The following is a 10,803-nucleotide window of genomic DNA, read 5'->3' as shown; positions in this document are numbered from 1 at the left end:
CTCGGAATAGTTATTGCCGGTTGACGCTCGTGGTTCCTGCAAGGGTTTACACCTTAAATTTCGTGTCTCCTATGTGTTTTCGATATGGTCAATTTTCCTAACAAGTGGTATGACTATTACTAGTACTAGGTGCGCGTTCGGCATGTTGGGAGGGAGGGGTTAGTTATCCGGCGCGGAAAATATAGTAATATATTACTACATGATTAATTAATTATTAATTATTAAAAATACAAAATAGATTAATATGATTTTTAAAACAACTTTTCTATAAAAATTTTTGATAAAAAATACACCATTTAGCAGTTTGCGAAATGTGTGTGCGAAAAAAAAAGAAATCTAGGATTACTAGGAGAAGTGCCGAACGCGGTGTAGGACTAGTATTAGACTGTACTAGTATATTTGAGGCATAATCTAACACATGATCTGCCGCTATAAATGCCATGGCCACACTGACTGGATGAAATTTTCAGGAAATGAAGGCATAGCAATCGATGAAGAAGCTATAGTCAACGAGCTGATGACCAACTGTGAGCATGACGAGACAGCGAGCAACCAATGCGGGTGCAAGATCCCGTTACTAAATCAGCGACAAAGCCCGATGGTGATGAGCATCGGCCCCTACCACTACGATCCGCTCAGCTCGATGGAGCAGCAGAAGAAGGCGACCCTCCACGAGGTGCTCCAGGTGGAGGACGGACAGAAGCCTGCCGTGCTGAAAAGTTTACTGTGCGCGGTCAGCTCCGTCGAGAAGGAAGCGAGGGAGCATTACCTGGACCGCGCCCATGACATGAGCAGTGAGGAGTTTGTGCAGATGCTGCTGCTCGACGGCGGCTACATACTCGCCAAGTTCGTGCTCCCTCACTGCTGCGCCGGCGCTGGCAGCCCGGCGGAGAGCCCACGGTGGAGCCACAGCACAGGCTCGGCGCCGGCGGCGAGCCAGACCGGGAGCGCGATGCACGATATGGAATTGGTGCGCGACATCTTCTACCTACTCGATAACCAGATACCATTCTGTGTCCTCAAGAAGATCCACAAGGTGCTCCATGGTGACAGCAGCATGCCGTCCAGTGTGGTCGCTGACACCTTGTTCACCAACGTCCGGCGACTGCTCCAACATTTCGGCTACTCTATTCGCAACGACACGCTCGTCGATCCCTGGCACCTGCATCACCTGCTGTACATGCACTTTCAGCCCCACAACGACGGCAGCATCAGTAGTAGTGTTGCGCAGGTCCACAGCGGCCGGAAATCTAAAGCCATCACGTACCGCTGGCACGCGGCGACCTACTACCATGCCGCCGGAGTGATCTTCAGGAAGCGGCACCTCGACCACGGCGCCAGCGAGAAGTGGTGGTGCTGGTTCATTGACGGCGGCGCCCGGTCCATTCTGGACGTGAGGTTCGATGGCCTGACGCTGCGCATCCCGTCTCTTCTGGTGGACAACAACACGTACACCGTCCTGCGAAACCTGATGATGCTGGAGCAGCACAACCCGGATAAACTCGGCAGCCACGTCACTGCCTACTGCATCTTCCTGTCGCAGATCGCCGGCACGGCGAGCGACGTCGCGCTCCTCGTGAGGATGGGTATCATCGTGCACCTCATGCCCAACGATATCGATGTCGCCAACATGCTGGCCAGCCTGTGCAGCGGTATCACCATCGACTTGGACGAGCCCAAACACAACTACCTGCACAACGCAAGGAAGGACCTGGAGCGAATGTCCAAGAAACGCACGACTAGGTGCATGGCGCTGCTGCGTCGCAACCCTATGCTGATGGCCGCCATTTATGCTGTCGCGGTTGGGTTAGCCTGCCTACTTCTCCTGGCCATCTATACCTTGAAGAGCTACTATCGTAACGGAGGCGACGCATGAGAGAGGGCAAGGGGTGGACGCAATCTTGTGCCCGACTTGTTTCTTGAAGGCTGTCGATCCACCTTGTGATATTAACTTAATTTGGCTCATCCTTGTAACATAGTAGATTCATGCTTAGTTTGCTTCTACGTAAGTTGCCGACGTATTTGTATTTTTAGAAGTTTTATTTAGTGTTTATTTAGGAGTTCTTTTTTCATCCTTCAGCATTTGCTTTCAGACTAGTAATAATATGAGTGTAATCGGCACACGCTGTTTTTAGGGTATATGGTTAGTATCTACGGATTATGTCATGTTCTTTTTCAAAAAAAAGAACTGCATCAGTATTTTTTAGGTTATGTTGCTTGAAAATCAAGCCTGATTTTGGGATGCTCTGTGTATTATTCTCCGTTCCACGAAATGCCGGATTACACAAACACAATATTCATAATAACCGAATCATCACAAGGAAGCACCTTAATTTTGAGCAGGTGACTGAAAATTTGGAATGTGTCAATCGAATCTGTGGGGTCATTAGATGTGCAACAAAGGCAAGAGCAAAGAAGAGGCAAAAGATAGAATCTGAAAGATATAAAATATAATATTTAAAATAGAATTGATTTAAATCATCTATAATTTACATTCTACTCTAAGTGCCTATTTCATATATATGCTATATATACTCCCTACGAGGGTTAGTCTAATATATAACAGTTTATAGGATTTATTCCTATTCAATATTTTTCACCCGGTACCAGAGGCGTCGATTAACGTCACCCGATTCCTGGTTGTCATAGCACTCATTCATGCTGCCTCAGGGAGATAGTTTCTTCATAAATCATCCTAGGACGTGGCATCAATCGGTCACCATATTCATAGATATTTGATTTGATTTGTCTAATATTTAGCATTAGATCAATTTCTGTTTGCCATGTAAAGCCCGACTATCACCATTGTCATCCTGTTAATGGCAGAATTCAACTTGCCGTTAATAAGTTTGCAAGATAGACGTTGCAACGAAGATTGTGTCGTGGGGCTGATGGAAGCCAATGTGGTCTCAAAGGGAAGTTTCTGCAAAGAAGGTTGTAGGCTTCCAAACAGGAGATAGATTTAGTTTCCTTCTACGAGTTTGTTTTTCTTTTCCTTTAGAAATAAATTCAATCGGTTGTTTGTAACCGAATTAAACTTTAGATAGACTCGAGGGTATAAATATGTTTGTCCATGGGGTTTGTAAGGATAAATTTTTTTTGGTGCATCGCCACACCCTAGTATTAGGTTTTGACGGAGTGAGCTCTCAGCCGAGCTACGTTAATCTTGATCACCAATACTTGAGTAAGTTGTTGTCACCCGATAACTATATCGGCTAGATTAGTACTTTTTGATAGATCTAATATTGTAATCAAACTTGTCTAATCGCTAGTAATTATATCAGCTCAGTTTATGTTACTCATGTCTCTTGAATTGTTCCAATCAATTACTTTGAGTACCTTATATTCAGCTTATTAATTACTATTTATTATCTTCAATATTATATTGTCTTGGATAAGTCTGATATGTAGGTTAGTCTTTATCAGCTATCTTTTACTTGATACATTATCTTACTCATCGTTACATGGGAGTCGTCATAGTCAACTTGATCTTACTATTCAAATTATATATTATCGGCAAAATATTCAAGTATAATATTATATTGTTTCGGTTGAGTCTGATCTATCAAGATTATTGTTGGCAAAATAGGTTGATTATGTTGGTATATCTATGTTTGATTATGTTAGACTATACCAATAGTTGTCAGTGCATTGTAATTGATATTTAATCTGGATATATTGAGTTACTAATCTTTTCCTAACAAGAATAATCTTATATTGTGTTGGTTTAATACGATCTATCATAGATTTAAGTTAATTATTAATAAGTTATGTTTGACACTTTCCATGATACATTTTATACTTATTATTTAACATTAACCATATAGCCGATCCACCTACCATAATGTTTTTAAATCAATCGATTCATCATAACAAGGTCCATCGGCCCAGAGGTAGATCGGTTAGTTAATCTAACTGAACTGTTTTACCTCCCTTGTCAAGTGCAGAGGTATATTTGACTGGCACGTCCTAAATCTAATTTGATATGATCTGCACTGGAATTAAGCACATATCCCACGCCTTCATGTGTCACCCGTGATTTCGGCTTAATAGTTATGTAAAATTTGCATCAACATGCTTTTGGCATGACCGGTGGTGGAAGTGGGACAATCTTCGATACAAGAGCAGATGAGAAGAACGTCGATGTAACAGCCAGAAGTTCACTAACCACGATTAACCGGACTAATCACGTGGGCGGCCAGCCGTGTAAATTTAGATAATCGGATTAAACTTGTATCGAGAGTCCCTTCTTCTATTGAATTTGGGTGTTGAGGTCATCATATCCCTTTTTCCTTCCAAGCTGTTGCTTTTTCGCTCTATTCGTCTCTCGATCTCCCCTCCGGTCGAGCCCCTGGCGCGTCACCTGGCTGCGCGCCGACGTGCCCGATGCTAGCTGACTGCACGCCCGCACCCTGTGACTGACGCATTCCACCCGTCAAGCAGCCGTACGCAGCCGACGTCAGGACCTGCCGCTAGCTTCATCCGCAGTGCCACCGCCTATGCCGGCTTCTTCTGCCACAGTCCTCCCTCCGCCACCTTGCCGCCGCCTACACCAGCTTGCCGAGCAGCTTCCAGTTACACCACCGCTCTCCCGCCGTCCAGCAACTGAAACCTTCGCCGCCACCCCTTCGCCAGCTCGCACCGGACTAGTCGCTGTTGGAATTAAGACATACTCCATCCGTTTCATAATATAAAATGTTTAACTTTTTTGCCTGCAATGTTTGAGCATTCGTGTGAAGATGTCCGAAAGTCTAGGTGGTGCAACGCTCCAAGACATGCTAGCACGAAATATCTGGATAAATGAGATCTCAAATAAAACCCAAATAATTACGATAATCATCCAACCTCATCGCAGACCCCGTTATGTCTCGAAGAGTGCACTACAAAGGCTCTAAGCCATCGGATATGAAATAGAAGACATAACTGTTGGAATAGCCACACCAATCATCTACGTCATACGCCCGTCAACCACTCGATGGTGACGACCAAAAGCGTACCCCAGAAACTCGATCTCAACAAAGAAATATTCCCTGGTTATCTCAACCATTCCAAACCCATCCTCATGTGGGACTAGTCGTCCAGGAATGCAACATAGTCTCACATAAATCATCTCAAGCATGATATTCAAATAATAAGTGGTTTTAAGCATAAAGCATAAATAGTCTTAATAAGGTCCTAAATAGTACTTGGCGATAAGCCATAAATATTGGTTCATGCGGTAAGCGTGCTACCCAAAAGCCCATAGGCAAACCGACTAGGGTAAATCCCTAGTTAGAACCATCCTGGAAATCTGCAACATCATAAGCTGTATCAAACTCCTCATCCACACAGTCATTACCTGCAGCAGGGTCTAAGCAAAAGCAAGTAAAAAAAGCAAGAAATCAGTATTTTAATCAAATTAATGTAATAGCAAGCTAGAAACAACCCTAGCATACTACATGCTGGCCATATTCAAGGATAAGCAATGTATCGATTAACTTGCATAAATGCTAGTTTTAGTTCACAATATGTTTCGCAACGGAATTTTATAACAATATTATAGAGTAAGTAAAACTTGTAATGTAAATGAATAAATAACACACATCTAGCCCTCAAGGTAGATCATCACCACTCATCATCATCTCATCACCATTCACCGAACTTTACCCATGTTCACCAACAAAACATTCCAACCATTTTTCAAGTTTACAAGAGTTTATCAAAATCACCAACTATACTCATGACACTTCACCATGCCGCTCATGACCGTGAGCACGGCTAATCAATTAGTTTTAGACTCTACAGTGTTTGTACAATTTTTAAGCCCAAATGATATGAATTGCTCTAGTTTGTCCGATACCCGTCGGTATCACCACACTCTACACATTGAGTGTGATCTAAAGGTCATAACGAAACCGTTATATTGTTTATTGTCTAGCCTTGCACCAGCACGATGTGTGTTTACCCACGCTACTAGCAAGGTAGCGTCACTAGGTAGCGGACCCATGCTTTAACCTAGCGCCGTGAGGAACCCAGCCCGGAATCTCTCACGAGGCACGACACCGTTGTATTGGATATACTACCCCTTCAAATTAGCACATGTCACATGTCATCAATCAATTTCATCATATCACAAACCGTAGGAAGTTCCGATAAGTTACCAAAACCCGGTAACCCATATCCTTCGGCATATCAAGATGCAAGGCTAAACTCTAAACAACTTAATAGGTTAAGACTAACCCATACTTAGCACATGTGGTTTGTACTGTTTTCATTAGTTGGTGACATAGATTGAGGTCCTTAATCGACCCGGGCGAACGCTCCCCTTATCGGTGTACAACTACCACCATATGTACACCACTCGCCGTCCAAGTCTAAAAACAAGTTATCTCCATTTTCAGTTCACAATATTCATACATTTAAATTTCTATCCAGCAACATCAAAATAACTATTTTCACATATAACACTTATCAAAACGAGTAATTTACATGGCGGTAACCGAATATAAGCATATTGCGGCAATATAAGCATAGTATAATCCCAAACAACACAAAAATTGTATTCAAAAGCACCCTATGGTTACAACTAGCAAGGATTCAATATTTCAAGGTGGATTATGCAGCAAGTAGGTCATATCTACCATTCCCAGATTTATAAAATCTCTTTTTACCAAAATTAATACTAGCTAACGTATGCATGTTAGCAATAGAATCATTTAGCCCAATAAAACATAGGATCAATATGGTCAAAGGAGGGGCAGACTTGCCTTCACCCGCAAACTCCTGAACCTGGTTGTTAATGAACTCACCCTCTTCTTCTTCGATGTATTCTTCCTCTATGCAAAACACGCGTATACGGTAAATACAAAAATGCATAAAAAACTAAAATGCATGAAATTTATGTAGTGAGTGTATGCTGGTCTCAGGTGGCCTCTGGTGAAGGAATTTTTACTTTGTCATTTTTTTTTGAGATATGCATTTTACGATTCAAAAGGTTTAAAAATGGCTAAGTTTTATTAAGCAATATTTTTGTACAGAAGTGAATAAAATTCCTTTTAAAAAGTTACAGAGCATGATTTTAGAAATTAACAGAAGTGGTTTCACAATTTTTAAAGCTATATTCAATTTGTTATGGATTTAACAAGTTCTAGGCAACATTTATGGCAAAATAAAAATAAAGGAAAAGTTTGTACAAAAAGTACCTAGTTTTATATTTTTGTAAAATAGTTCATAGTTTTATGGATCTGACAAAACTAGTTGCACAATTTTTGGAGTTAAAATGAATTTTCTATAAATTTTAGAAATTCTACTCATTCTCTCCTTAAAAAAACAGAAATCGGTTTCGAAATTAAATTCCAGCCGGGTCCACAGGTCAGTGAAATGATATTTGCAGAGAGGCCCTTGGAAGATGGGGAATCAATCCGCACTCCCTTGCTACAGTAATATGAGTCTTAGAAGTTTTCAGATTAGACCCTAGAGTCGATTAAATTCAAGAAATGAAGTCCCTAGCTAGCTCACAAGTGTGTGCAGCCATGGTTAAGCTTGGTCTACGACTCACCGACGGCGATCGGTGGACTGAATTGATTCGAGCACAAAAGAGATAATGTAGAGGAGGTTGTTGCGCATCCGTGAGTGGTGGTGGTGAGGGAAATGATGGTCTATATCCCATGGAACACGAGCTACAGCTGCAGTGTTGCTCGGTATGCCCATCCATGTGCATGCAAAGGCTTGGTTAGTGCATGCAAGGGCTTGGTTAGTGTAAAGGGTTAGTGCATGAGCTCTCTTATGGTACCAAGGTGTTCACCAAGCAGAGAAAAAGGACGCAACGAGGTCCACGGAACGGTAGAGACAGTGGCCGGCGACGAGGACGGTGATGCCCGCCACGTGCTCGATAGATTGGGCTTGACAGATTGGTTCTAGGGAAAAAAGGGGTATAGGTAAGCTCGGCGTGATGCGTAGATCATGTTCCATAGGAGAAAAGAGAGAGGGACTCATCGAGGATGCACAATGACGACGACTAAGTCACCGGAGCCGGGGAAGATGGCCGAGCTCTAGGCATTCTTGGACTTGGAACGTGATGTGGAGAGTGTGCCCTTGCTCCTGGCGTGTTGGCTTAAGAAATAAGGAAGAGTGGAGTGGGTGAGTGAGAGAGAGGTGGTTGGTGCACTCATGCTGTTCCTTGGACATCCATTGTGCATGGGGGGCATTGGATGCTGTGAGGGAAGAGTGGGAGGCTGTCATGTGGGTCCCAAGGGGTGTGGAGTCCAGTTGTTAGTGAAAGAAATTTGAAAACCACCTTGGAGGTTAAGTCAAGGAGGTTTATCTGCGAAGGATCTTTGGAGGGGATTCAAGGGGGATTGTGTGCAGGAAGAAACCAGGGCTAGAGATCCTCTTGGTCGAGGGTAATGTGGAGAGTAAATGTGCTGAAGTGGTTTGGGTTTGATGGAGTGATGAACATGTGTTGACAGTGTTGGTTAGCAGCAATTGACAGTGCAGTTAGCAGCGGATTGGTTAAAACCAGTTAGAAGAAAGCTAAATAGTTGAGGGCGAGAATAAACAGTTGAGAGCGATCCAGGGTGTTAGAAGAAAGCTAGTACAAGACTTTGGCTAAAACCAAACTTCAAAATGAGGTTTTGAAATAAATTTTACAGAGAGAGCAATCTTGAATTTGCTAAGCAATTTTCTAGGATTTTGGAGAGATTAAAGTAGATCAACGAGTTAGCAAACCTTACTAAAAAATTACAAAAATTTGTGGGTTGATTTTCTGACATATCAAGGTATTTTTGAGAATTTTTGGATGCATATAATTACTATATTAATTGTTTTTTGACTCTAGGCCTATCATTGCATGTGATGATGGGATGATTAAGATCAAAAAACAATTAAAATCACTCCACAACCACATGATGCATTTAAATTAAATTTAGTTCTTAGGTTTGCAGACTTGGGTATGTTACAATTCGTCTTATTTAAAAAATTATGGAAATATCTTTTATTTTGTTCGTGACTTACTTTATTATCAAAAGAACTTTAAGTATGACTTGTAATTTTTTATATTTGTACTAAATTTTTGAATAAGATGAATGGTCAAACGTTCCAACCAAAAAAGTCAAACATCTTAAATTATGAAACAGTGGTAGTACTTAATTAGCCTGTTAGCCCCATTAATTTAATTCCAAACGTAATCATTTGCATAACAGAATTAATAAGAATTAATTCTGTTCATGTTGTCTGTCATGCTAGCTATTGAACAGCACTTAGGCAAACCATCATGCAAGTCATTAGGGTATCCAGTGGTAATCTAGCCACAATATTTTAATCTAGAGTAACAGTACCATACACAAAGGTACGTAACAACTATAGACTAGGCAACAACAGAGTTCAGTGAGATGGATTGAAGGATTCAACACATATATATACTGCACTCACTCAAGTGATTCGATGAAGATGAACGCGAAGTTTCGCCTCACGCACAGGTGCTGCAAAACTAAGAAGAAGATGAAATCGTCAACAACATTGAGTGGCCACGTATATTTGCACTGCCGAGAAACCATTACACCACCCCAGTGCAGGTGCATATGTGACGAAGGCTCGGAGACAATGCTCGCCGGGACGCTCATTGCACGACGAGCACCACGACCGGTTCGAAACGTACGACGATGCAACACAATGTCAGTGGAGAAGTTAGAGAGAAGAAGACTCTTGTTCTTTATCTTTTCAAGGACGTATCCATGACTCCTATATAGAGCTTAACACAAAATGGTAGTATTTTCTCTCATTCATTATTTCATTGCGTCAAGTCCGGATCAACTCTGTTGCGTGTATGTATATATATTGTGAATCACTATACCCTTCAAGCATAGCGGGGTACCTAATATAGTGAATTCCATATGACATTGTACCTCTCAAGTATCTTACCACACACTCAAGTGATTCCCAGTGATCATCTTCTGGATTAGAAATAAATCAACTCAACTTGCTAATAGCATACGAGATGTCGGGTCTCGTAGCACTGGCCAAATACATGAGAGATCCAATAATTTGAGAGTATCTTAAATGATCTTTCCTTTGTCCTTTATGCTTTCTAAGCTTAAGACTTCGGTCATAAGGCATTGGAGCTATTTTACGGTCCATGAACCCAAAACGAGTTAGGACTTTCTCCATGTAATGAGTTTGCAAAAACATAATCTCATCCTCGACTTTAATCAATTTAATGTTTAAAATAACATCTGACCTCTCTCAAATCCTTCATGTCAACATTTTGGGATAGAAATGATTTTAATTCATTCACCACATTCATGTTAGTCCCAAATATGGGTATGTCATCGACATACAAATACACAATCACACCTTCTCCCCCACCAAATCAGTAATACACAAACTTATTGGCTTCATTTACAATGAAACCAACAGATGTTCACGTTCGATCGAACTTGTCATGCCATTGTTTAGGTGTTTGCTTTAGGCCATACAAAGATTTCATTAACTTAACCACCTTGCCTTCCTGTCCGGGTGCAATGAAACCATCGGGTTGCTCCACATAAATTTCTTCATCTAGCTCACAATTTAGGAAAGTTGTTTTCACATCCATTTGATGAACAATGAACCCATATGAAGCGAACAGTGACAGAAGCACAAGCATAGTATTGAGTCTAGCAATAGGTGAATAAGTATCAAAGAAATCCTCGTCTTCCTTTTCGGTATACCCTTAGCTACAAGCCTTGCCTTGTGCTTTTTAATAGTACCATCGGGCCTGAGTTTTTTCTTGAAGACCCACTTACAACTGTTGATGTCAAAGCTTGACCCGATGACGTGTCGCACACG

The 10,803-nt window shown here is 41.6% G+C and overlaps 1 protein-coding gene across 1 annotated transcript; it reads left to right on the top strand.

Annotated features, from left to right (window-relative positions):
• Nucleotides 1-457: 457 nt before the first annotated feature.
• LOC102706036 lies at nucleotides 458-1,876 on the top strand. Its single transcript, XM_006661037.1, has 2 exons — nucleotides 458-872; nucleotides 918-1,876. Exons 1-2 carry the CDS (start codon nucleotides 458-460, stop codon nucleotides 1,874-1,876), a joined length of 1,374 nt encoding a protein of 457 aa, XP_006661100.1.
• Nucleotides 1,877-10,803: the final 8,927 nt, after the last annotated feature.

This window comes from Oryza brachyantha, chromosome 9 (genome assembly GCF_000231095.2).
Source record: "Oryza brachyantha chromosome 9, ObraRS2, whole genome shotgun sequence".
In the NCBI taxonomy this organism is placed as follows: Eukaryota; Viridiplantae; Streptophyta; class Magnoliopsida; order Poales; family Poaceae; genus Oryza; species Oryza brachyantha.
The sequence above is the reverse complement of the archived record's forward strand: the minus strand, read 5'-3'. Positions and strand labels throughout refer to the sequence as shown.

What these genes read in the sequence shown, in the direction of transcription:
- LOC102706036 (XM_006661037.1), top strand. Translation starts at nt 458, where the DNA reads ATGAAATTTTCAGGAAATGAAGGCATAGCAATCGATGAAGAAGCTATA. An exon ending in GCTCCCTCACTGCTGCGCCG is followed by an intron (nt 873 to 917) that starts GCGCTGGCAGCC and finishes GCCACAGCACAG; the next exon opens with GCTCGGCGCCGGCGGCGAGC.